Here is a 27,901-nt window from a genome sequence, read left to right as displayed (position 1 = left end):
CCCATTTTTGGATACATTACAAAACATACAGAAATCATTTAAAAATGTCTCCTGGGATGCCTGGGTGGCCTAGTCAGTTAAATGTCTGACTCTTGATTTCAGCTCAGGTTGTGATCTCACGGTAGTGAGATCAAGCCCCAAGTTGGGCTCATGCTGAGCATGCTGAGCTTGGAGCCTGCTTAGGATTCTTGCAGTCCCTCTCTCTCTCTCTCTGCCCCTCCCCCACGCACACATGTTCTCTCAAATAATAATAATAATAATAATAATAATAATAATAATATGGATGCCTGGGTGGCTCAGTTGATCCAGTGTCTGACTCTTGATTTCGGCTCAGGTCATGATCTCATCATTTGTAGGTTCAAGGCCCAAGTTGGGCTCCGTGCTATCAACACAGAGCCTACTTGGGACTCTCTTTCTCTCCCTCTCTCTCGCTGCCCTTACGCTCTCCCCTCTCAAAAATAAATAAAATTAAAAAAAAAAGTCTGGCAAGTGTTCTCTTTAAAAATGTATATATATCAATGTCAATCCTTTGAGTTTGTAAGTGATTGTCTACAGTATTAAAAATGATTCAGGGGGGGGCGCCTGGGTGGCGCAGTCGGTTAAGCGTCCGACTTCAGCCAGGTCACGATCTCGCGGTCCGTGAGTTCGAGCCCCGCGTCAGGCTCTGGGCCGATGGCTCGGAGCCTGGAGCCTGTTTCCGATTCTGTGTCTCCCTCTCTCTCTGCCCCTCCCCCGTTCATGCTCTGTCTCTCTCTGTCCCAAAAATAAATAAAAAATGTTGAAAAAAAAAATTAAAAAAAAAAAAAATGATTCAGGGGGAAAAAAAGAAAAAAAATGATTCAGGGGTGCGTGGTTCAGTCGGGAGCATGCACCTCTTGATCTCAGGGTTGTGAGTTCGAGCCCCACATTGAGTATAGAGATTACTTAAAAATAAAATCTATAAAAAAATTTCAAACTTCACTTCTTCTGGTGGGGAGGAGGATGGGAATAATACATTTTTGTTTGTCTTTTAAGGATGTGAAAAGCCCATAATTTATAAGTCAGATAATTCAAAAGAGAATGGATTTGGTGATCAGGCAAAACAGAAAGAAATTCAGAAATTTCCAACAGATAATATTTCATCATTTAATCGGAACCACATTCAAACAAGTGGTGGTAGAGGGCCAGGTATGTGTTTAAGTTATCATTTTTATATTGTCCCTGAGTAATTATGCTTCCCCCTTTCTCGTTTACTGAATCTGTAATTCCTGGTAAGTACCATACAGAAGGAGGGTGTTTAACTATTCTTGGCCATGAAGAGAAAATAACTAGATAACAACATTTTGTCTTTTAACTTAATGCATTTCTCTCAGACTTGTGGTTTTATCTGAACAATTGACTACTATTTGGGTTTCTCCATATATTGACCGCTGTAATAGGCTGGAGGCAATCTGGACTGTTACCAAAGAAAGTCATAATCTAGGAGTTAAATATTAACTTGGAGAGGAAAAACATGAGTTAATAATTTGGTTCATAGGCTAAAATTAAATTTACCATTAGTGAATATAGCAGTAGTTCAGAGTTATTATAGTTGTACTTTATATTTAACTTCATTTTTATTCAACTCTCTGTTGTTACATCATACCACAGATTTAATTTTCACAAACCAGGTTCTGTGACTTGGGTCCACAACGAGACATTGCCACATGGTGTGTGTAGTTATGGTTTAGAAATACATAAAACTTGAATTGGGTGGATGTTCAGGATGAATTTATAAGCAGCTTTAAAGTACATTAATGAAATAATGTCTAACTATAAAAGTAACCCATTTAATCAAGGGTGGTAGGATCCCGAATTAACAGTTGTCATCAAAGAATTACAGGGATGCCTGCGTGGCTTGGTTGGTTAAGCATACAACTCTTGATTTCTACTTACGTCATGATGTCACGGCCATGGAATTGAGCTCTGTGTCGGGTTCAGTGTGGAGCCTGCCTGGAATATTCTCTCTCTCTCTCTCTCTCATAAATAAATTAAAAAAAACAAAAACAAGGAATTACAGTAAATGCTTTTAAAAGTTCTGAATGAGACCATCTTTTACCCTCTGTATTGGTCATACTCTTAGATTAAGCTGTTACCTATTTGTCAAAAGATAACTACTTGTAAGCCCCAAAACTGTATGTGATTACAAACACAAACATTGGACCAGACAACTTGGGTTCATAATCCTGGTTCTACATTTACAAGCTATGTGAACCTGGGAAAGTTTTTAACTTCTCTGTACCTCAGTTTCCTGATCCACAATGGAGATGGTAATTGTACCCACCTCAAAGAATTAAATGAGTTAAGACTTAGAATGGTGTCTGACACATAGTGATCACTCAGTTACCTTTAGCTTTTAGTATTTCAATATAAGATCTCTTTACACAAGTTTTTAGGAGCTATATAAGAAGTTCTTAAAGCCAACAGGCATCTCCAGTGTCAGGATAAAAGCACACTGAGTTTTTTGGCTAAGGATAAAAATGAGTTCATTGTATACTTCTTATTTTCTTTTTAATATATAACATGTTAAAAATTTTATATAGTTCAATTTGTACTTTTATTGAGCAATTTGAAAAATGATCTGTATCATTTATAAGAATGGTTTATTTTACAGTTAAGTTAAGTCACAGTGATCAAAGGGAAAAAATAAAAGACATTTCCAGAGAATGTGCTTTAAAGGCCATTGAACAGAGAAACTTACTTTCGTCACAAAGGAAGGATTTGGAAAGGGGACCAAGAAAAGATTTGGGCCGACATAGAGGTAAGCTAAGAGCTTATAGTGTTCATTTGAGAAAAGGGGTTGCTAAAATCTTACTTTTAAACTAAATTTTGTAACCTTAATACAAATTAATATAATTTCTTTATTATTTATCATATATACTTATGTACATATTATGTTATATATCTTAATATGATTTCTTTAATACACCTATTAAATCTATAAAAATAAATTCTGGAGTGTTCTTATTTAATTTTAGCCTGGAATACTTGTGGTTGTTTAGATGTTTTAACTTCCCTTGTAATTATAGATTCACTTCACTCATATGGTACATTCAAACAAGAAGGAAGGTTATAAAATTAAGTGAGGAGAGCTTCTTTTCTTGCAGCTCCTCACCTTTCTTCTGTTTCATCGTTAATAGTGTCCAGTTCATTATGAGCGTGCCTTACACTTTATGGTTTTATCCTCTTTTCGTTATGGACATGCCATTAACTTAAATGATACTGCTAGACTTTAAAACTTGAGTTGAGATTTTTGCTGCAGTGATATCCTTTTACATACACTTTTGTATACTTTTTTATGTATAGCAATAGCATAAAATTCTTTTAGGAGAATAGCTGGGTTAAGGTATGTATGTTTATTCTTAATTTTGCTGGATGTGGCTCAATTGCTCTCCTAAAAGCCTGAGCCATTCTGCACTCTCACTGACATTGTTTGGATGTCTGTTTTTTCACACCCTCAGCAGCAGTTGGTTTAACAAACTTTTAAACCTTTACCAATATAAGAAGTAGAAAATACTCTTGTTGTTATGATTTTCATTAATTATGAATGAGACAAAATACTGTTTTTTAAAAAAAAATATTTAAATTACATTAAAGTATTAAAATTTTTTTTTAGATCTTATGATCTACCTTAGAGATCATTTTTTAAAATCAATATATAACCACTTATCTTATAAATGCCTCTCATGAAAGATAATGAAAAAAAACACTTTTTAACTTCAAACCTCTATGTGATATCCTATAAATCTTATTGTTTACTTATTACTGCTTAACATTTCTTTACAAACAAGGTGTTTGACTTGTGACTGAGAAATGTCTCTGAAGAGTACTCATTTGTATCTTCATTTGATTATTTATTTTTAAAGATTTGATTGATGAAGACCTTCCACATTTCAAGTCTGGATCACCTCCTGCCCCAAATGGCTTTAGGCAATATGGAAATCCACATCTATATCATAGTCAAGGAAAAGGTCCATATAAGCATGACCGAGTTGCCCATCAGAGTCGAGCTTCTGCACAAATACTGAGTTCAAGTAAATCCCAGATTCTTGCCCCAGGAGAGAAAGTTACTGGCAAAGTTAAGAGTGACAGTGGCACTGGATATGATACAGACAGCAGCCAAGATTCTAGGGATAAAGGAAGCAGTTACAATGGCAGCAGTAAAAGCCGGAACCGTGGTTGGAAACCCATGAGGGAAACATTAAATGTTGATAGTATTTTTAATGAAAGTGAAAAAAGGCAACATAGTCCAAGACATAAATCAAATATCAGTAACAAACCTAAATGTAGCAGAGATCAGAGTTTTAACAATTGGCCAAAGGAGAACCCAAAGCAGAAATGTTTAATGACCATATACGAAGATGAAATGAAGCAGGAAATAGGCAGGAGTTCCCTTGAATCAAATGGAAAAGGAGCAGAGAAAAATAAAGGCCTCAAAGAGACTAAAGTTTACGGTGACAATTGGCAGATGCAGAGGACTGAGTCTGGATACGAAAGTAGTGATCATGTCAGTAATGGATCTGCTAATTTGGATTCACCTGTTATCGATGGAAATGGTACAGTAATGGATATCAGTGGTGTTAAAGAAACAGCATCCTGCAGGTAATGCACAAATTAAATGAATGCCTTTCCCCCATCATTTTCTCTTGTTAGTTATATGAAGTGATTTTCAAAGTCTGAGGTCAATAAAGTGTAATGGAAAGAGCTTGACTTTAGAATGAAGAAACCTGGGATATCACAAGTTATTTGATATTTCAGGTTTCTGTTTTTAATAGTTACCTCCTGATTCTGAAAATAACTTTATTTTTAGGAAATTTTAGAAGTGCAGAAATACATTATCATTGTTGCCACTGATAAGAATTAATATATACTACAGGTTTTCTTTTTCTTTTTTTTTTTTTAATTTTTTAATGTTTTTATTTTTGAGACAGAGAGAGACAGAGCATGAACAGGGGAGGGGCAGAGAGAGAGGGAGGCACAGAAGCCGAAGTAGACTCCAAGCTCTGAGCTGTCAGCACAGAGCCTGACGCGGGGCTCGAACTCACGGACTGTGAGATCATGACCTGAGCTGAGGTGGGATGCTTAACCGACTGAACCACCCAGGCGCCTCTATACTACAGATTTTCAAGTGTAGATTTAAATTGGTTGCATCTCTGTCATCAAGCTAATTATTTAATTCTTCAATCTATTTAATGTTCATTATCCCATTTCTAACATCTATAACTCAGAAATAGGGATATTTTCTACTTTCATAGCCAATTCCATGGAAGAGATATTTTTCCTTTAGCAAGTATAAAAGAATACAGCCAAATAACTAAGTTTGTGTTCAATTAATTCTGAATACATTTTTATGTTTCTGTTAGAAGCACATTTGCCCTTTCCTGTGTAACCTCTAAAACACATCCACAGCTTAAATGGTGGATTTCTTACATCAGTCTAGCCACAATTTCTGCTTTTAATCCAAGTAAAACATCTTAATTTGTTATTAGCTGGTGTTTTACCACATTTATTATTAAAAAGCCAGATTCACAAAAATCAACTGCTTGTATTATATTAAATAATCATTGCCATAAAGACTTAGGATGGCAGGGCAATTTCATAACACTTCTTGGAAAGGGGTAGCCTAGGGTAGTAGAAAGGTCAGGACTTTGTAACCAGGTAGTCTTGGATTTTAAGTATTGGGCAAATTAATTTGACTGTGACAGCCTTAATCTTCTGTTGTAAAATGGGGATGATAGCTACTTTTAAGTGTTGCTGTGAGATGTAAATTAAATAATGTACATTAATCCCCTAGAACAGCACATGGCATATAATAATTCTTTAACAAGTATTATTTCCTTTTTCTTAGATTCTAACTAAAATAATCCACGATAGCTGATACACTTGGTGTGTGTTTTGTTCTGTTTTCTAGTGACCAGGTTAAAACAAGCAACCTAAATATAGAATATATCAACTGTTCCTCCCAACAGAGCAAAAACTACTTGGAAGGTAAAATTTTATTTAAATATATTGTAATAGTGGCTGTAAAGAATAAGTTGTGGTAATAAGAGTAAAGAAGCTAGGAACAGTGCTATTACTGGAAAGGTTATGAGTAATGAGCAAGTTGGGAGAATTCATGCTTGAAGGCTTTTAAAGGATGGGGATAGCTAGTTCAGGGACTGGGCCAAGAGGGGAATGTGTCAGTCAGGATAGGCTAAGCTCTAGGCTACACAGTGGTAACAACTTCAAGATCTCAGTGTGCCAGCACCCATTTGTGTTTTGCTCATGATACATGACCAGTGGAGGTCAGTATGGAGTCCTTCCTAGAAGTCACTCAGGGTCCCAGGTTAATGAGACTACATCTCCACAGATGCTTCTCTGATCCTTGCAGTATTGTGGGGAGAGGAGATTGAAGGAGGACACAAGAATCACGCCTGAGCTCTTAAAACTTCAACCCAGAAATGATGAATGTACTTTCACTCACATCTTGGCCAAGGCATGTCTTACAGCCAAACCTAATTTCAAAGAGGGTGGAAAAAAGCAGTCTTACTAGTGCCTGGAAGGTGAACTGAAATATGCGTGAACAGTCCTGATGTCTACCACAGGAGTTAAGGACAGGATAGAAAAATGGAGAAACACCCTGTTAGAAAAGTTCAGTTTGGAAACAGTAATTATATTCATGGTGTGGGGCATTATTATAGGTGATCTGTTACTCATACATAGCCCAGAAACAAAATTAGATGTTATGAATGTGTGTAGAATTCAGGTTGCTATTGAAAGGATATAGCTGAAGGATCTGGGGGAGAAGGATCAAGGAAAATGATAAGCAAGGGGATTATTGAGGTTGCAATCAAAGACCATATTTTCAAATGTTAGAATTCAGAGGATTAGAAAAGGTAATTTTTCACAATAAAAAATAGCCATGAAGAACAAATTTTTAGTTTGTTTTTTAATCTTTATCATTCTTAAGGCTTTTGTGGAGATTATTTTAAGGTTACAGACATTGAATATGATGAAATGTTAAATTATGTTGTTTTTATCAAATGGTATAATATCAGAAGGAAACACTTATATTAAGGAAATAACCTTCCTTTCCTATATAAAATGTCTCGCCTGTTTAAAAATCTGATAAAAGTCTGGTAACCAAGTATTACAGGAAGCAGTAAAGGGTTGGCCAGAAATCAACAGCAGAAGTTGGTGAAATTGAACAATAAGTGCAAGTTCAGTACTTTTTACAAAATTATGCTTGCTTCCTGATAGTAATAAAAACACAAGGTCATAGAGATTGTGATGGTCAAGAATGCATTGCTGTAAGAGCTTTGTAGTGGGTTTCCCCATTTAATATCAAAGAGTATGTATATAACCTACTTGAGAATATTTTTTTATTGTGGTAAAATACACATTACAGGTTTGCCATTCTAACCATTTTGAAGTGGCAGTTGAGTGGTAGTGAGAACGTTCACATTGCTGTGCAGCCATCACCATCATCCATCTGCAGAACTCTTTCAACTTCTCAAACTTAAATTCTTGTACTCAGTAAAAAGCTCTCCATTTCCCCCTCCCTCCCAGCCCCCAGCAACCACCATTCTACTTTCTATCTCTATGAATTTGACTACTCTGGGTACCCCAGATAAGTGGAACCATACAGTATTTGTGTGTGTGTGTGTGTGTGTGTGTGTGTGTGTGTGTGTGTGTGACTGGCTTATTTCACTTAACATAATGTCTTTGAAGTTCATCCATGTTGTGGCACGTGTCAAAATTTTATTCCTTTTTAAAGGCTGAATAATAATACATTGTATAACACAACACATTTTGTTTATCCATTCATCTATTGATGGACATTTGGGTTGTTTCTATCTTTTGGGTATAGTGAGTAATGCTCCTGTGAACACTGGTGTACAAATATCTGAGAATTCCTGCTTTCAGTTCTTTTGAGTATATACCAAGAAGTGCAATTGCTGGATTCTTTGGTAATTATGTGTTGTTGTTGTGGTTTGTTTTCTTTTTTTGAGGAACCACCACACTGTTTTCAACAGCAGCTTCACCATTTTACATTCCCACCAGCCATGCACAAGGGTCCCAACTTCTCTATATTTCACCAACATTTGTTGTTTTCTGGGGTTTTGTTTTGTTTTGATAATTACCATCACTAATGGGTATGAAGTAGGTTTCTTATTGTGGTTTTATGTAACCCACTTATTTAACTCATGAATTGTATTATGTTAAAATTATTTCTTATTTAACAAACTTCAGAGTCTACCAGAGTTCTCTCACCTGGTCTTTGCCTTGAGGATCTTTGTTAATGCCCCTGCCCATGGTGTCTCTATGGATTCCCCTTCCCTACTCTTTGAGAACATGTTAAAATAGTATAGGAGTTTTTTCCCCAAGCTAAACACATTCCCTGTGTGGATTTTTGTTTTAAGTAAGGCACAGTTTAATTTAATTCTTTGTGATTTGGTATGATTTCCTTGGCTTTGTCCTATTTCTTTATAAAATGGGGGCACACTTACAGTATCGACCTAAAGAATCGCTTTCTGTTACATGCTATAAGACTTAGAAAGTTAAGGAGCTTTAGAAAATTTTTACTTATTTATGATATTTAAGTCAGTTTTTAATATTAGCCTGTACAAGTTTATTTGATGTTAGAGAACCAAGAATCTACAGTAGTGCCATGCCATCGTAATTATTTCATTGATGTTTTTTCATTGACAAAGATACATAGATTTCTCTGCCTATGTCATGGTTTTTGCTGCCTAAAGCTATTGTCCAGATACACTGTTGGAATTTCACAGTGCCATTTAGATTATTTTAGCTCCTCTTTTAAAATGGGTCACTAATCAGGAGAATTTCAAATGCCTTAAATTACATTCAAGGCAGAAGAAATTATATGTTCACATGGTCAGGAGAAAGTATCACATTGGAAGAATACAGGTAGTTTAGTGTATGCAAGGCTGAGTGCATGTGTGGAAGTTGTCAGATGACAGATAGAGGGTAGATAGAAGCCAAATCATGATGAAACTTTTATGCTATTTTTAAATTCTACAGTAAGTGGAAAGGCAGCAGAGGACAAGAAGAGTAATACACTCCAGTCTGCATTTTAGAAAACCTCTGGTGGCAATGTAGAGGGTGAGTTCGGAGCAGTGGGAGAAAAATTAGATGACTACTTTAAAGCCTGGAGTGAAAGGGTGAGGACATAAACTAAGACAGTACCAGTGTCAGAAGAGAAGATTTGAGTTTGTAAGAATTTATAGACAATGGAGTCAGCTTTTATGACAGATATACAAAAGGGAGGAAAAGGAGGAAGCTGTATTTGGGACTTACATAAATAGTTACACCACTTTCCAAATCAAAGAATATAGAAAGAAGAAACAACTTTCAGGGGATGAAAGGAGATGCCCAAAGTATTTTGGGATTGTTTTGTTTATCATCTGGGTTAAATAGATGTATTAGCCAGTTAGGGACATACGTCTACAATTTAGGAGAGATTATGTACTGGGTAACCAGCCACATATATGGGAGTTGACATCACTCAGGAAAACTGGAGATTTCAGAGCAAAAAGTAGAGGAAAAAAGTTGGGGTTTGCTAAGAGAGATGAACTAAGGATAGAGAGAAGGAGCAACTTTGGGAAAGTATGGGGAAGAGCTAAAGGTATGAGAAAATACAGGACATAAGATTATCACAGGGAAACCAGGAAAATGGGGAGCTTCAAGAAAACAAGTGGTCACAAATTAAGCAGAATAAGGATTAAAAAGCACAGGTTTGATTTAGCGGTAAGTCATTAGTGAAAGAGTAGAAAGCAGTGTTAGAAGGACATTCGAAATAGAAGCAAGCTGAGGTAGGACTGAAGTATTATTGAGAAGTAAAGGGCCATGATGTTTCTAACTTAAAATGGCTCAGGGGCGCCAGGGTGGCTCAGTTGGTTAAGCATCTGATTTCGGCTCAGGTCATGATCTCGCGGTTTGTGAGTTCAAGCCCCACGTTGGGCTCTGTGCTGACAGCTCAGAGCCTAGAGCCTGCTTCAGATTCTGTGTCTCCCTCTCTCTCTGCCCTTACCCCACTTGTGCTCTGTCTCTCTCTATCAAAAATAAATAAATGTAAAAAAAAAATTGCTCAGAAAAAAATGGAGCAAAATGTTAATAATAGGTGAATCTGGGTAAAGATATACAGGTATTCTTTGCACTAGTTTTAATCTTTCAATTTTTCTGGACTTTTTGACATTTTCAAATAAAACGTCTTAAGAAATTACAGTAGAATAATAAGTTAATAAAAGAGAAGTAAAGAAATGGATTTAGCACATGTCTCTCCAGACCTTTGCTGTGAATAGCGAAGAAGCAGTACCTAGAGGAGAAAGATGAAACCAAGAGCTTAGTTTTGCATTTAGGTTATGGAGGGTAAGGAACTAATGATGTACAGAGGAAGAAAAAGGTGTGAAGATAAGAATAGAACAGAACAGTAATTGGTGGAATAAGATCTCTGGAGGCAGAGTGGAAAAAGAAACAAAGGTAAAGAAACAGGCCAGTTAAAGTTTTGTGATTTTTCCAAAGTATTCAAATTTTATTTACAAAATTTTTGTTTTATTTTTTATTTATTTTTTTTTTTAAATTTTTTTTTTCAACGTTTTTTATTTATTTTTGGGACAGAGAGAGACAGAGCATGAACGGGGGAGGGGCAGAGAGAGAGGGAGGCACAGAAGCGGAAACAGGCTCCAGGCTCTGAGCCATCAGCCCAGAGCCTGACGCGGGGCTCGAACTCACGGACCGCGAGATCGTGACCTGGCTGAAGTCGGACGCTTAACCGACTGCGCCACCCAGGCGCCCCAAAATTTTTGTTTTATTGTAAATCAGATCATTGATTGGATTATTGCTCTTGAATGTGTTTAGGCTTTGTAATAGTAGTGCTCATGTTATATTTTGAAATCTCCCCATACAACAAGAGTGAAGATTACATTGTCTAGACCAGCAGTTTGGTTTTATTGCTACCTAAGCCTGTTTTAAACCAGGGTCATCTTTTCAGATGAAGTATATATTTTGATTTCTTGACTGTTGGGCTTTTTAAAAATACAGTATCAAAATTAGCATTATTAGTTCAAACCTTGGTGTTGTCTTCTGTGCCAAGTGTAAAAATTGAACTATTTTGGTTTGCAAAGGACCTGGAGCCAAAATTCCCAGTAAAGACACATGGATGTCTATGTCAGCAGAAGAGAAAAATAACACATCTATTTTTAAGTTAGTTGGAATTCTGAAGTCAAACCACTTGGTTGAATGCCTGCCATAGTGACATGAAAATTTCAAACATATTTATAAGACCTCTGCTGCCTCCTGCTGTCTGTTGTACATACTTTAATAATAGTAAAGAGTTCTTTAAGAATTAAGTATTTTTTCTGGTGTTTGTGAATAATAAACTTGAAATTAGGGTAAGAAGTAAACATTCTGAAGTTAAAATCAAAGTGAGTAGAAAATCATAATGTAACTTCAACTTTCTAATTTTTCAAGTCCAAAAAATTATCAGTTCTTTTTGACATTACCTTCTTTTTTTTTTTTTTTTTTTTTTTTTAAATAATCATAAAGTAGCTGCTGAAGAGAGAGGCTGTTTTTGAGCCTCAGCAATCTTTCAGGCTTACAAGCAACTAACACTCCCTGGGATCAATGATACTGCCTTTTATTTTTAAGATTTTATTAGTGTGGCACTTGTTAAAGTTGAAATAGGTCAAGAGGAAAGGTAAGAATTTGACTCAGTTTATACTTATCTAGTTCTGGTTCTGTGAGTTGGGAACGTTGTGGACAGGGTGGTGGTAATTTAAGAGAAGAAAAACAGTATGTTTTGCATGTAATTGTTTATTCATTTTCTAGACTTTCATTGAATGTATTTTATATGTTAGATATTATACTAAGGGAAACAATAACAAAAAGGGAATGTATTGTGTAATAATGAAGAGCTTACTGCAGTCTAGAGGACGTAGGAGTGTTAAGTCTTAAACCAATGAATGCCAGACCTGTAGTTCCTCTCGTTCTACTATCTTAGGTTTTATTGGAAGCTAACATTTACTGTGTGAGCAATATTGCATATGGGGTATTAAATTCTCATATATATTACACAACTCTTTCTTAGAAATTGAAGATTTAATTTGCAAAGCCTGATGGTAATCAAATACAGATTTTTTTCCATAGGATAATAGTTAGATGTTTTAATCAACTATAGATTCCAGCTGAACTTTGAGTGACACCCAGAAGATCAACTTAGGGATAAAAAGCCATCTAAGATAAAGTTCTTTGTTATTGTTTAAAAAATAAAGTTGTTGCTTTAATAACTTTTGTTTTCTCTGAAATCTTTTTTTTTTTTTTTTAAATGTTTGTTTATTTTTGAGACAGAGGGAGCAGGAACAGGGGAGGGGCAGAGAGATAGGGAGACACAGAATCTGAAGCAGGCCCCAGGCTCCTAGCTGTCAGCACAGAGCCTGGTGCAGGGCTCGAACTCACAAACCGTGAGGTCATGACCTGAAGGCAGATGCTTAACTGGCTGAGCCATCCAGGCGCCCCTTCTCTGTAATCTTCAATTCATAGGTTTGGAGTACAATTAAAAGCATGAGAATGAAAGAAAACATAAATGAATGTGATAACAATGCCATCTAAAAATAAGGGAGGATACAGGAAAAACTTAAGTAGAATTGTATAGAGGTATAGGCAATTAATTGAAAATTCAAGCTAATGCCATATATTCTGATATCTTCTGTAGGCATCAGCACATTAAAGTGGATCATGTTATTCGATGTTCAAACTAGTGGCCTAGTTTCATCACAGGAGATTCTGTATGATGATCTCAGATTTTAGTAGCATATGTGAAAGAGAGCTTGCAGGTAGGGGAAAGGGCACTGACTTTGGAGTTAACCCTGGATTTGTTTGAATGCTGTCACCAGTTACATAGCATCAGTTGGGTCACCTAACCTCCTTGGGGTATAAAAAGGGAAATTTTGGGCACCTGGGTGGCTCAGTTGGTTGAGCCTCCGACTTCAGCCCAGATCATGATCTCACAGCTGGTAGGTTTGAGCCCTGCATCAGGCTCTATGTTGACAGCTCAGGGCCTGGAGCCTGCTTCAGATTCTGTGTCTCCTTCTCTGCCCCTCCCGCACTCATGCTCTGTCTCTCTCAAATAAACTTTAAAAAATAAAAATTTGAAAAGAAAAAAAAAGGGGAGGGAATCATTTCACAGAACAGTTGTGACTGAGATTTTAAATTTTTTTTTTTTCAACGTTTTATATTTATTTTTGGGACAGAGAGAGACAGAGCATGAACGGGGGAGGGGCAGAGAGAGAGGGAGACACAGAATCGGAAACAGGCTCCAGGCTCCGAGCCATCAGCCCAGAGCCTGACGCGGGGCTCGAACTCACGGACCGCGAGATCGTGACCTGGCTGAAGTCGGACGCTTAACCGACTGCGCCACCCAGGCGCCCCTAGTTGTGACTGAGATTTTAAAAGACAACTATTTTCAATCAATTGTAGCAGTAGTTTTCAAACTTTTTGATCTCAGGATATTTTTATACTATTAAAAAATATTAAGGCCCTCAAAGAGCTTTGGTTTTTATGGGCAATATATATTAATAATTACTGTATTAGGCTTTAAAATGGAAAATTTTAAGTATTTAAAGAATGATTTACTTTACTCATGCATGATTTTTTTTACTAACCTCATTTGGAAAATATTGATTTGCTAAATTTGCAAGTCTTCCAAATGTTGACACATTTCTTTATATAATTTAAAAAAGCACATTTGTTAATATTGCCACAGATGTTAGCAGAAAGTATAATTATCGGGAAGCTACAAAACTCATGATGGTGGATACCTGTTTTCCAAAATTCTAATTTTCATCCAAAAGCTTGAATTCTATCATTGGCAATAAATAATGCTAGTTGTTTTCTTGGAAATGATAGGTTCATGTCTTTAATTTTTAAGAAAATTTCTGCCAGGTACCCAACTCTGAGTAACCAGCGTTTGTTGTCTTTCAAGTAAAAATGGGGTTCACTTGTAAAGATTAAATGAAATAATTATTATCAACCTCTTAACAACTTAGCAGTCAGTAAATGGTAGCTAGTTAGTGATGATGACATAACATCTTACATGTTATCATAATACCTTCCCACATATTTAATTCAGTTGATGTTCCTAATGTTCATGTGAGGAAGGTAAAAGAGGTGTCATTATCTCATATAAATGAGGAAACAGATTGTAAGGGATTGAGAGGTTTGTTTAAAGTTACTAGCCCATAACTAGCAAATCTAAACTTCAACCCAAGCCATCTGTCTTCAGATGCACGATTTCCCCACCACTTTGTCGGCAAAGAATATGTCTTACATAACTGGGGAAACAACATAGCTCCACGCAGTGTAGCCCCAATAACATTGCTAACATTTCCAAGTGGTAGTAGAAGTAGCCATTTATTTTGTATAAAGCATTCAGAAAAGAGGTATTATTTGAGCTGGGCCTTGAAGAATTAATTTCTGTTAGTTGTAAGAGAATTACCTATTTATAGGAAACCTTATGTAAATTATGGAGAAGTATAAGTGGAGTAAATTATAAAAGATCACTTAAATAATTTAATTTTTCTCTCTCCCCACCTCAGACTTCAGAAAAGAACTCAAGAATTTGGAAGTAGGCTGTAAATCTCCTGAGTTCCACCCAGAGTCACATCTACAACTAAAAAATCCTTTGATAAAGAGGTAATCAAAAATATTTGGAAAAACTAAAATTTTCTGTACTAAATGCATGTATTATAGGAACTCTTTATCAGATAGGCTGTACATTCATATTACTGCTCTGAAAACAATGGGTCTACAATTTTATTGATGCCTGTCTGTTCATTAAAAGTGATCATTAAAAGGACCTGAGAGAATAGAAAGCCTGGCCTACAAAGTACCTGGTACAATACATGATTGTTGTCATCCTCACAGCACTTTTAGGAGGTAGATGGTATTATACCAAAGAGAAAATTAAGGGCTTTTATTAAGTAATTTGCCTGAAGCAATGGAGCTGAAATTTGAATATAGCTCTTATCTTACAGAGCCTCTTTTCATCAATTCCATGCAATTCACATGAGAAAAATAATTTTCATATAGCAAAATAAAATTTACAATGTAATATCATTTATCTTCACCATAGAAGTTAATTACCTAGGGGCAGCTGGGTGGTTCAGTGAGGTAAGCATCTGACTCTTGATTTCAGCTCAGGTCATGGTCTCACTGTTGGTGGGTTCAAGTCCCACGTCAGGTTCCATGCTGACACTGACAGTAGCACAGACATCTGGCTTAGGATTCTCTTCCTCCCTCTCTCTGCCCCTCTCCTGCTCACACGCTCTCAAAATAAATAAACTTAAAAAAAATCGTTACCTATAAGGTTATCACTCTAACAGTGGTCTTTGAAGGGTTGCTGAGGAGTGCTGAGGAATTTCTGAATTATTCAAACCCCCGTCAAGGCCTAACCTCAGGAGAACACAAAAATTGAAAGCTGAAGTCTATTTAGCCATATTATAGTTACCTGTCTGAAGGAAGACTGAGCTGCTAGATAGGGGCTGGTCAGCATGAGGTCTAGAAAAGGGAGGCCAAGAGTTTGACAGTATTTGTCTAGTACTGACTCAGGGAGATGCTCTCTGGAATGTTGTGTCAGTTGTGTCTTATAGTTTTCTTGTAAAATTGGTAACTGCCATTTAAATGATCTTTGAGTAGTGGCTGAGAACATGGCCTTTGGAGACAAACAGATCTGGGTTCAATTCCTAGTTCTTCTGTTTATCATCCAGGTGATTTTGGCCACATGCAGGTAAAGGGGGATAGTAGTCTTTACTTGAATAATCTTTACCTGAATACTGTTGTAGATCAAAGAAAGTAACAGAAAAGCTCTAGTATAGTGGCCAGCATGTAGTTAGTGCTTACTAAATAGTAACTATTATTTTTACTTACAGATTGCTTTTGTTATCTGTGCAACTTAAGATCTTAAGGGCTGATTAATAATTGAAACAAATTAGAGTCGAATGTATAGCATTTTGTCATTAGCAAAAAATCATGGCTTTGTAGACAGGGTCTCTTGGAAATTGAGAGAGGGCTCAGACCATTTTTTCTCTTTTGTTCCTCTATTTGTTTTTGAAGCTCTTGGTATTATATAATATATAATAACAGAATAACAGATATACATATATATTAAAAATTCTAAAACTGGTTTCCAAAAAAAATCATTACCTAAAGGTACTCCTGATCAAATTATTTTTAATTAGTATGCCAGCCTTTTATAGCATTACATGTCAAAATTAAAGTTGTCTCTATTGGTATAAACTTTGTGATGTTGGTTGAGAAGTGTTTTAGGGAATTGAAGTGTTTGCTTATAACATTTTTTTTTTAAGTCTGTGCTACATTTTATCACAAATAAATGCAATTTCCATGCTTGTAAGTTGAAATGAGTTTTTTTTAAATTATGCTTCTAATTATTAGAAATCTGATTTTGGTAATGATAGGTGTTTCTGGCATTCATATATTTTAGCATAAATTTCGGACTAAGAGAGTGTAAAATGTTAATGGTTATAAATATCTTCCCACTTCTGTTACAAAAATAACATAAAGTGTATATTGAGAAATTAAACTGCAGGACAAATGTTTGTTTCTCCCCCAGTTTTGCCTATTTATATATGGTGTTTTAGCTTTGTTTTTATGTTTCAGGTCACATATTATACATGAAACGAATGGAAAGTTGTTCCCTTCGTCAGGTCCACAGATACTGAAGGACACTGCAGCAAGAGAGCATATCCACCAGTCAAATGAACAGAAACTTGAAACATCAAGTGAATGCAAATTTTCTGAGTGGCTTAATACAGAAAATTCTGAGAGAACAGGTTTACTTCTTCACATTGATGATAATTCTGCTTCTGGAAAGATAATGAACAGTAACGAAATAGTGTTACCATCTTCTTTGTGGTCCTCACACATGAGACCTGTCGGGTTAAAGCCAGAAACTGCTCCCCTCATCGAGCAGCAAACTATGATGGAACAGTGTTCCTCTGAGAAGTCTCTATCCAGGGAACATATAATTCAGTCAGCCTGCAGATCTGATGGTCAGATGCCAAACTTTGTTAGCCATAATCCGCCTCCTTTGCCACCAAAGAAATATGCTATAACCAGTGTGCCACAGTCAGAGAAAAATGGTTCCACACATAATGTCAAACTTACAGAGACATTTAAAGCTAATTCTTTTAGTCTTCCAAAGCACAGTTTAAGTCCGGATCCAGAACCAGGTTCAGAAGTGGGTACATACATGAATGATGAAAGACTTCAGGAAACATTTCAAGTAAAAGAGCATGTTGGCAACACACCAAACTACCTGTCCGGCTCTTCAACTAAAGATTTTCAGGCAGACTTGGGTACAGTTGTTGATGCGTTTTGCCAACCAGAAATAGACTCTAGTTCTACTTGTCCAAATGAGACCATTTCATTAACTACCTATTTTTCAGTTGATAGCTGCATGACTGATACATACAGACTGAAATACCATCAGAGACCCAAGCTCTGTGTTCCGGAGAGCAGTGGTTTTTGTAATGATAATTCGCTATCCCAGAGTGAAAGAGGGCTAGGACCGGTGTTACACAATAGTCTTGGTTCAAACTGCCCTTCTGAGCAAAGATATAAACCTAGTATACATTGTAGTAGATAAATGATGAAACCGGTAAGCTTATACTTCTCAGAGGCCATTAAAAATAATAGGAATTGACTGACCAAACCTGGTAATACATGAAATTAAAACCATGGCATTTTTAAAGTCATTAATCGCTTTAACTTTCTATATATATTTTTTATTTTGTGATCAACTTATTGGATATTTTAGAAATTCCCTTTGAATAGCCTTGGCGTGCCTGCAAAATAGAAAATTGGGTGGTATGCAAAAAGTCACTGCTGCAATTGAATAAAAATGTACTTTGTTCCTTTATGTGTGGCTAACAGACCCATAAGTATTAAACTAACCAATATTCACATATGTAGATTGATAAAACTATGCTAATGGAAAAATACCAGGTGATACATAGTTTGTGTAGTCAAAGCAGTATTTGCTTTACTAAGAAGCACTTTCTAATGGGTAAGGAACCAAAAGAGGGCTTCACCCATTTGTTTTTGACTTCTGTGATAGTCTATTACATGCAATCCCTTTAAGTGTCTTAAAAAATATCAACCCATGAAATTGATAGCATTTGAAAAAGAAAAAAAAAGCCTTAATGATAAAGCAATTTTTAAATTAAATTCTTAAGGTCAGAAGAGAAGAAACTTAATTTTGCTCCTAGAACTTTTATCTACAGAATGCCTAGTTAACATAAATTAGGCCTTTGCTGTATGTATTCATAAACTGATTTCAGCCATGTAAGCTAAAAATAAGTGAAATTCTTAACTTTAGTATATTTATTTGTTAACACTTTTTCTAACTTTATATGAAATGTGAAAGGTTTTATTTTGGTTTGGTTTACATTGGGCTGCTAATAACCAGTGTTAGGAATTAAGTTAGGGCCCTCTTATTGGGAATCTCACTGTGACTGCCTAAATTTCCCCTGCTGTAACCTTACATCTTTATAGGTTGTCAACCCATTTTAGTGATCTTCAGATTCTTGAATCTGAAAATATTTTTGGGTTTCCAGATTTAATTGCTGCCTTTCATAGAGGGTTTAATTTTAATGAAATGTATTAATTTGAGCAGCTCTCCCATTTTTCTACTCTAAACGGATAGTCATTTTACCCTAACTACTTTCATGGAGAGGGCTTTATTTTAAAAATAAAGATTTCCATTATCAGGATGAGCTTATAAGTTACTTTAATTGCCTTATTTCATTAGTTGTCATTTTATTTTGTACTAAGTTGGTAAACTTATTGTGGTTTAGGAGTTTTTGTATTGTCCACTTAAAATAAAGAATTACATAATTAAAATTTTTCTTACATTCATTAATAAACTTTATACATATAACTTAATTCTGTAAACTGATGAATAAATTTAACATTTTGACCAATTCCTTAAACTGTTAAAATATTGCAAAATGTAAATGATTTAAAATGAGTATTTCTAGATAAATATAAAATAATTGCTTGTAAAAACATAACCGCACCCAGTTATCAAACCTAGAGAAGTTTTTAAATAGCGTAACTGTAAATGTAGGTGATTATTACTCTATATTCTCTTACTTTAGAAATACTTGAATATGAACTGTGTTAAACTTTTATCTTTTAAGAAAGCTTATTTTTAACATAACTTTTAGTATGGAGGGTTTGTAAATACTGTAAAGTTTTTTAAATTGTATTTGAAATGTCTGTATTTAATTACTGCTTTTATAACATTGTAAAATACTAGAAAATGGACTTCAAGTATTTTTAATATCTTTCAAAAACTTTGTGTAGCTTTTATTTTAAATGTATTATTTGAAACATAAACATATTTCTGATATTTAACAGCAGTCTCATAGATTTGTATTTTCAACTCAGATGAGTTGCAACATCTAATTTTGGCTCTTTTTAAAGTACTATTCAGTTGAAACCACCTGAATTGTCATAGTACTAACAAACTAGAACTGTTTTTGTTGATTCAACACTCCAAATATAGATTTGAATACATAATTACTAACTAATCATTCACATGTAAAATTTTTACTGCTAGGGTATCTAATTTTTATAGATGTTTTCTTCTGGTTATAAAATTATAACTTCTGAAATAATGCAACAATAATTGTTATAATGTTCAAATTACGTATCTTCAGACTGTTCTATTTTTCTGTGAAATCAGTTTTTTTCTGGTTCAGCATTTTTTTTTAAAGATAAACCGATTTTTAAGTTAACATGGTTGGACTTTTCTGTGCATTTATGAACATTCTGTGGATTTCCCCCATGTTGATTATTATTTTATAAGAAATGTAAGTCAACTTAAAGTTCAGGGTACTTGGAATATCACTAATCATAAAGTGTTATCACTGGAGGCTCCTAAGAATGTAACTGTAGTGAAGTCTAAAATTGGGCTCCTATTGGAGTTGGCAAACTTTCTGTAAAGACCCAGATAGTAAATAATTTGGTCTTTGTGGACCATAGGGTGTTTGTAACAAACTACTCAACTCTGCCACTGGTTAAAGAAGTAAAGCAGCCCTAAATGGTATGTAAATGAATGGCATGTTTGTGTTCCAATAAAACTTTATTGATATTGAAGCTTGGATTTCATATAATTCTCATATGAAATTTTTTTATTTTTTTCAACCATTTTAAAATGTAAAAATCATTCTTAGTTCACAGGCCTGAGTAATGGCCTAGATTTGGCCCACTGGCCATTGTTTGATGACCCTTGTCCTGGAACATAATTTACATTAAGTAACCTCAATGACTCTAAATATCCTGTAGTCTCTGAATGTATTCCCATGCCATTTAGGGACTAGATAGCGTGGAGAAGAAGTTTCTATTGCAAATTTTCAGGTTAATGGACTCCTAATGACTTCCTCACAACTGCTAGTCAGCTAGTTCATTTCAAATGATTATTAAAATAATCATTTGGTTTATATGAAATTAAGTTTTTGAAATTTATAAAGGAATCTATCAGATTAAAATCACATTAATGTTATTCTTTGAATGTCTTTGTTTTTGTCTTAGCAAGTTTGCCAACTTTTCTTGGTGCCCCATTCATCCTTTAGCCTTACCCGTTTCCCCTTTTACCCAATTAGCCTTCAGGTGTGGGTACTGTAAGCAGTCACTGTACTAGAGGTGGCACAGTTCAGTGGTAGGCATAATTTCTTATTCATCAGCTATAGAAAAGATTCAACCCTCACGCTGCCACCATTTTTGTATACCATTTAGAGTCATGTCACAACACTAGGACTTTACTGCCTTCCCTCTATCAGAATTTTCAGAGTATCTAATAGTTGTGGTACTGGGCTCAGATTTTAGGCTCAGAAAGGTAGTAAGGATCATAAATCTTTGTGTGTAACCTACCATTAAGCTACATGGTAACTTAATCCTCTCAAAATAATACTATCAAGTAATTTGTTTAAACAAATGCAAAATCCAAATCAGACCAAATTTAATTATGTAATAAACGTTTATTGGACAAAATTATTAGCAAGCAGCAGAAAAATCGTTCACACTTGGTATGCTCAATGAAATCCCAGTTCTATGTTTCTTTAGATGCTTCAACCTTTGCATAAAAGGTTCTCTCCATGCAGATGCAACAATATCCTGAAGGTATAATTATTAACCTCATAGTCAGCAACAGGCAATTAAAATCCCCCCAAACCAGTCCCAGATTTCACTCTTAACTGCCATCCTAAAAGGGAGAGGATGTAGAGTTTACCAGATTTATGCCTTGTTTCTAAGGGAAGGGAATATCCTCAAAATACTGAGGCAATACACATGTATCAAATGTCACCAATTTCAACAAGAGCCCATTTCTAACGTTACATAAAGGAGTATCTGTTAGATAAGAGGAAAGGCTTCTGAAGGGCTTTTAAAGTAGCTGTTTTGGGAGTGTGACTTTCTGATTAAATACAATTCTGATCCTCCTAGAATGTACATTCTTGTTAACATTTAGATAAGTAAGAGAATGTAAGCTCCATGAAGGCAAGGATTTTTTTTTGTCTGTTTTGCTCACCGCTGTACCTGGCCCAGAGTTAAGTGCTCAAATATTTGTTGAAATGAGTAAATATGCTGACTTTGCGGACGTATTTAATGTACAAACATTTTTAAAAAACATGTTCAGGCCACAAGCATTCTTAATGCAACCACAACAACAAAAAATAGGTTGGAAACACAGTCTTATCTTAGGGAAGTTCAAAAGCCTAAAAGGGAATGAACGGCAGGAAGCATCCAGGTGAGAGGACATGCACTCTAGATTTCCAATGTTGGATATTACATACTTTGCCTGCACTTGTATCAAACTGGCAACCATAACAGAGGACCACTTAATCTAAAATTAAACTGGTACTTACAGCCAATATATCGTGGACCTGCATTTTCTGTACAGCTCTTAACTCCTTTTTCTCAAAACCCTTCTTCCCTTGCTTTTCAGTAATTTATTTTTAAATACTTCACCTTAATATTTAATCATTTTTGCATCATATGAAACCCTAGCTAACCCTTAAGATGTTATAGGCTAGACAGTACTGTATTTCTTAATGGATACAATAAACCCTTACATATAAATATTTCAATATTCAGCCCCTGTAAAGCCATCAGATGTTTAAAAAGTTTTTAAACATCAATCAGAGTCTAGTTTAAGAACTTAGCTATATGAATGGGTGAGATCATCACCCATTTTATGTAGTCCCCAAAATGAAGAGTATGTAAAATGAAAGAAAAGTCGCTTAGAGTTTGAAGTTCTGTTGCACAATCCTTTCTTCTCCAAGAGGTTTGTAGTCATTTTCAGAATTCACTCCAGGAACCAACTTCTTAATCTAGACATAGGCAAACCATTCTGTAAAAACCAAATACTTGTCAACAATGTCTCCTTCCCATTTTAATACTTACCCTAATATTTGAAAATCTAGGTTGTCTCAGTCACTTGCACATTCCTAAACGATTTACGTATTGATGAGACAGAGAAAAAAAAAAAAAAAAAGGCCTGGACTATTTCTCCTAAGGCTTCCATTTTCTACCCAGGAATGAAAACTTAAAAAAAAAAACAAAAAAAATCACTATATTTGAGGTATCAGTCTCTACCCAAAACAGGAGGGGAAGTAGAGGAGAGTGGAAACTCTATAAATATAAATGGCTTGGCAGAGGATTTTATAGAAATACCCATCTCTTCCATTCACCCCACTCAAACCTCTGCCTTCTAATTTACCACACTACCCAGCAACTCAGCAGCGATAGGGCCTTAAATACAATGACCTTATGCAAATCTTTGCCACAATTTGGGGATGGGGAAAGAAGATAAAATTGCCTATCAAGGCTTGCAAATTCATAAGCATGACTGAGAGAGGTTAACTCCTGGTGAGAAAACAACCCCAAACTCCAAGAAAGCTCCTCAATGTCTAAATGAGCTGCACTGCTTTTCTTCCACGGGCTCTATCTTCAGGTCACTGCTTCTCTCCTGAACTTTTCCCTCATCAACTCAATTCTGTGTCCTTTTCTTGTTCTGCTCCCCTACTCCTTCTCTACATTTCCTTTCCTTCTCCCCTTCCAAAATTGTCTTTTCAGACTGAGTGGCAAGGAAAATGCAGAGCAAGGATTTTGCAAGTGGAACCTACAGAATTTGGTGTTTGGGGCTGTGTGGGTGTGTATAAAAGAGAGAGGAGAGTCAAAGAGCCTTAGGGTTCTGGGAGGAGTACTGAGTGAAAAAAGTTACTTACTGAAATGGCGGCACAAAAGTGCATTTTTTGTAATAAGTTATTAAGAGTTCAGGTTTGGACCTGTTTGAGATACCTACGTGGCCTACTCATGGCCCAACTGTAGTATAGGAACAGTAGCTTCAGTCGAGCGCTTACTGCAGCCAGGGAAAATGCAAATCGCTTTTAGATAAATTACTATCTCATTTAATCTTCATTCCACACCTATGGTTCCAATGGTAAATGGAAAAATAAAGCTCAGAGAAGCGAAATAAATTCTCTGATTTCTTTGTGGTGGTGCAGGAACTCAAACCTAGCTGGTTTCATTCCATAACATGAGAAAAAAAATCATGGAGCCAAGTTTCTACCTCTTTGAAGACCCTCACTGAGGTGCCAAGGAAGAACATTTTCATTCCAGCCTTATCCCAATCTCCCCACCCACCCACCGACCCTGCCGCTCACCAGCTACGTTATTACCTTGGACATACCATACTCTCTGGAATTCAGTTACCTTGCCTACCCCCAAAAGGAGAAGTGGTAAGCTCCCTACCAGTTCAACGTTGTATTCAGAGTACTCACCAGGGTAAAAGATACACGAAGATAAACAACACCAGGTCAAAGAGGATGAAGAGCCAGAGATCCAACCAGTAGGAATGTTTTGGAAACCGTTCTGCCCTCGATTGAGACCGCACTTCATGATTCTGCTGCTGCCTCCCAGCTTCACCCAAGGCTAGCCGCTCCCGGGGACCGTCTCGCCCATCTTCAGGCGCCGCACCCGCCTGCATCTCGCACCCGTCACCCGGCCGCAGTCAGAAGAGCTGGAAAACACTCACGTACCGTACTTCCGCGTTCACCTGGCCTTAAACTGGCCGCAGTCTGGCTGCCTACGCATGCGCGCTCCCCGCCCCCGGAAAAGGGCTCCCGAACACCCTCCTCTTCTAGCGCGCAGGCGCCGCCCGGCGGTCCGCTGTCTCCGTGACTGCCAGCAGGCAGCTCGGCCTCCACCCGGAAGCGGAGTAAGAGGGCCCGTCCGCTCCGCCCTGCTGCGCCCTCGGGGAAAGCTGGTGAAACTAGTTTCGCTATAAGAAAAACTCTCTGGCCGGACCGGAAGTCACCCTCACGTCCCATTCCTGTCAGGTGATGGATTCCATCCTGGAACTCCCCACGGTCGCCTTTTCTTATCCCTGCATGGGTCCATATGCCAAGGTTTTGGGGCCCCCTCTGATGGGTTTTGTGTATATAGCACGTTCCACTTACTTTATTTAATCCTGAAACACTATACTGAGATGGAAGTCGTAATTACGAGCGTGAGTTTCTAAGGGGGCCAGAGAGCAAATCATGAGAATTTTGCATGTATCTCATGGGAGTGAATATAAGAATAACCCAAAGGTTTGGGAATGTGATCCCCTGCGAGATTACAGTGCTAGCAGAAAGAAAATTATTGACCATTGTCGGTGAGGAAAGATTCTCCAATACTTACCCTCTTTGGGTTTCCAGCAGGGCCTAAAAATTAAACTGACGTAAGACAGATTAACAGGAGAAAGGCATACACGTTTTATTATTATTTTTTTTACATGTACATGAGAACCTTCACAAGAGAATGAAGACTTGAGGAAGTGACCAGAACAGAACGCTTTTATATCTTTTAGACAAAGAACCAAGTAAGGCCAAGGAGTTTGGGCCAGGGGTAGTAAACTGTGGAGAAATGACTAGGAGGATAAGCATTAGTGTAACAAGTCTTGTTTGTACAGATTTCTCAGCCTGATTCCCCATCTCTGGTGAGGGGACTGATTTTCTTCCTCCTGGTAGAGGGAGGGGATCTTTCACATGGGAGTTTTATCTCCTGCCAGGAAGAATAAGGAAGGTCAGAGTGCCCCTCTTGTACCTGCTGTTTCTCAAGCTCCTTTAACTTAAAATAATCGATATGCTAAAACAGCATATTTTGGGGTGACATGCTCTGAACTCCTTCATTTCCTCTGAAAGTTTCTTAGAAGTTTCACGTAAAAGCTGCATTTGTGGCACTGGAAGGAAGAATTGGATTAGCAACCAAGAGTCTATCTGCAAAGGGAAAGAAGAGCATAAATTAGAATAAGAATGAATAAACAAGAAATAACAAATCTAAGCACACTTCCCCATATCCTGTTAAATCAGTCTCCCATCTGGGAATACGTCCCTCGTATAGAATGGCTGAACCTCATTTGTCTGACCGAGAGTGTGCAGCTCTGGACACTGTTTGTCTCAAGCAATTTACACAGAAGCAGCCTCCTTCGCCAGTGACGAAGCTCCTCTTTTTGGGCTGTCAGTGTGCATAGAGGAAGGCAACTTTGGAGTACAATAGAGCCTAAACTACTAACTTCTGGTAGAATGGCTTCCAGTGTTTGTGTAGTGATAACTAAACTCTTGTTCTGTTACTATGGAAAGATTTAGAACGATCTTTTCCAACTCAAGTTCCAAAGCCTGGGAAAAGGGAGCTCAGTATTGAGAAAAAACTTAGAATTGTGATACACAAGCCAGTATTCTGTAACATCTTGTCTAGTATATTTATGTGGCACTACTTTATGACCAAAGGAACCCAAGTTTGTAATTTGGCTGGCATTTAAGGTGGAGTACCTGATGACAGAGGGCATCAGGAATCCGAGGCCCCATCATCTTGGCCGTCTAGGTGGAACTCTATATATACCTTATCATCACATAAGATTAAAAAAAAAAAAACCAGTATTGTTCATGGCTAAGGTCACAATGAAACTTGTGACTTACTAAATTGGGGTTTGGTGTATCTTGTCACCTGTCATGTTGTTATCTGCACATCTTTGTCTTCTGTGTATCCTTGTCAGTCCATAGGAGCAGAACAGGTTGTGAAATATCTGATGTAGGAGACCTGCAGTTAGGCCTTGGCCGCTGTAAGGCTTGGTCTTGTTACCTGACCAACTTAGTGCAATGTTTTGGTCTCCCCATATGTAATCTTTGGCCTTTGGCAGCTCAGCAAGGGTGGCTTGTGAGCCAGCTGTAATATCTGGTGGTTTGGCAAGGGTCTGTACTGTAAGAGCCAGTAAGTATTGAGACCATTTCTGACCTTCACGAGAGGCTTGAGGATGCTACCTGTGGAAGTGCACCACAAGGTTTGATTGTAATATTGTCTTGGTATGTCAGGTGGGAAAAGCCCAGTACCATCACAGTTTTCAATGCTAAGGGGGGAGAGATCCCTTCTAATGTCTTTGAACAAAGGACGGTCCTTGAGCTTCTGTAGAGGCTTTCCCGTGTACAATTTACTCACCAAAAAGAGAAGTGATGTGTTTTTCTGGTCATGGATGCCATACCCTGTCATGCATCCATTTTCCAGAGTTGGTCCACCAGTTGGTCTTACTGGCAGGAATAAAAATTAATTTCAAGTTCTTTTGCATGATCTAGATGTTGATATAATCAGCAATCAGATTGATTAGTTAATGTGGCCAGGGTTTGAAAAGTGGTTTAGGGGGTGTCAGGTCTGTGCATAACTTGCTGAGAAAACAGTAAGGGTTAGTAAGTGAGACACCAGCTGGAAAGAGAGCCCATAATGGAGGATCAGGGTGAAAATGGGATAGATTGAGACAAGCAATCTCCAGCCAGCCTTTTAATAAATGGCTAAAGAAGGGGGAGGCTTTGTTAAAAGGAAGATCTTTTAAAATTTCCCTTTGGGAGTAGGGAGACCCATTGGGGGAGAAAATAGGTGGAAGTGAATGTTTCTTGATCTGTGACCTTGGGAAAAGCTGTGTACTTGGTGATTCTGTCTGTTTCTGGTGCCTGGGAATTTGCCCGGGAAATTCTTACTTTAAGGTCAACTTAAGGGGTGGTCTTCCAGTTGTCTTGGGAGTGCTAATCCTGGTCTAACTTGGCATGGTTTGTGTGAGTCTAGGAGGGTTTTTCTTTTATTTTGATAGCAGTGTGAGTGGTTAGCAGTACATCATAATGGTCTTCTCAGTGAGGTGACAATGCTTTCTTCTAAAAGCCTTGATGTACATCTAATCTTCTGGTCAAAAGGGATGGCCAGCCAGCAGAGGCCATGCCATTGTAACTTGCTGATGATATCCTCCAATTAAACTAGTTAGTTCTTGTATATAGCTAGTCATGGTGATGTGGAGAACAAAGGCAAAAGAAATGCAGATAAAATGAAATCTCCTTAGAACTTGCAGCCCATTGAAAATACTTGAGGCAGGCAGAGTATGACATTCCTCAGGAACTCACAGCTGCCTTAAGTTAATGCTTTGCTACAGGCAAAAAGCAACCTTAGCTTGACATTGGCCCGACCTGTACAATCCTATAAGTCTTCTTTAAGATATGAAAATCCTTTTGGAAACTTCCTTTATCTCTGCCCCCTCCCCCCCAATTTAAAGTATAATCACTTCTCACAGTCACATTGCAGCTCTTCTGCCCCCAGGTCCTGTACCATGGTATAATAAAAACACTTTTTTTGTACCATCTCAAGAAATCTTTCTTGATCTTTCACTCCTGGCCCATATCACATCAATAGCATCGAATTTTTCACTTAAGCCCCTATAATGTTCACTCAATCCAGGAATAGAAGGTTTAGGGATGCTAATAGGAATAAAGTGACCAAACATTAT

General features: G+C 37.0%; 2 protein-coding genes and 1 long non-coding RNA gene across 5 annotated transcripts in view; 1 reads left to right on the top strand and 2 right to left on the bottom strand.

Annotated features, from left to right (window-relative positions):
- The window catches only part of USP53 (ubiquitin specific peptidase 53), a 66,611-nt gene extending 46,415 nt beyond the window's left edge, over positions 1-20,196 (top strand). For both annotated transcript variants that reach the window (XM_058721499.1, XM_058721498.1), the window contains 6 exons: positions 1,015-1,167; positions 2,633-2,779; positions 3,885-4,620; positions 5,930-6,006; positions 14,613-14,709; positions 16,693-20,196. In XM_058721499.1, the coding sequence (XP_058577482.1) occupies positions 1,015-1,167; positions 2,633-2,779; positions 3,885-4,620; positions 5,930-6,006; positions 14,613-14,709; positions 16,693-17,680 (2,198 nt within the window). In that variant the 3' untranslated portion in view covers positions 17,681-20,196. The remainder of the gene's footprint in view (positions 1-1,014; positions 1,168-2,632; positions 2,780-3,884; positions 4,621-5,929; positions 6,007-14,612; positions 14,710-16,692) is intronic.
- An 861-nt stretch (positions 20,197-21,057) lies between these two features.
- Positions 21,058-24,088, bottom strand: C3H4orf3 (chromosome 3 C4orf3 homolog). 2 transcript variants are annotated; one of them, XM_058721507.1, is made up of 2 exons: positions 23,880-24,088; positions 21,058-22,447 (listed from the first exon to the last, which is right to left on the bottom strand). In XM_058721507.1, coding segments are annotated over exons 1-2 (207 nt in total). In that variant the 5' UTR covers positions 24,086-24,088; the 3' UTR covers positions 21,058-22,446. The 2 variants fall into 2 exon arrangements, with proteins under 2 accessions (XP_058577490.1, XP_058577491.1); XM_058721508.1 differs by having other exon boundaries at positions 21,058-22,427.
- An 829-nt stretch (positions 24,089-24,917) lies between these two features.
- LOC131507145 (uncharacterized) lies at positions 24,918-27,396 on the bottom strand. Its single transcript, XR_009259356.1, has 3 exons — positions 27,108-27,396; positions 26,575-26,704; positions 24,918-25,358 (listed from the first exon to the last, which is right to left on the bottom strand). It is a non-coding gene; the product is annotated as an uncharacterized LOC131507145 (long non-coding RNA).
- Positions 27,397-27,901: the final 505 nt, after the last annotated feature.

The sequence above is a fragment of the Neofelis nebulosa genome, chromosome 3 (assembly GCF_028018385.1).
Source record: "Neofelis nebulosa isolate mNeoNeb1 chromosome 3, mNeoNeb1.pri, whole genome shotgun sequence".
In the NCBI taxonomy this organism is placed as follows: domain Eukaryota; kingdom Metazoa; phylum Chordata; class Mammalia; order Carnivora; family Felidae; genus Neofelis; species Neofelis nebulosa.
The sequence above is the reverse complement of the archived record's forward strand: the minus strand, read 5'-3'. Positions and strand labels throughout refer to the sequence as shown.

What these genes read in the sequence shown, in the direction of transcription:
- C3H4orf3 (XM_058721507.1), bottom strand. Translation starts at nt 24,085, where the DNA reads ATGCAGGCGGGTGCGGCGCCTGAAGATGGGCGAGACGGTCCCCGGGAG.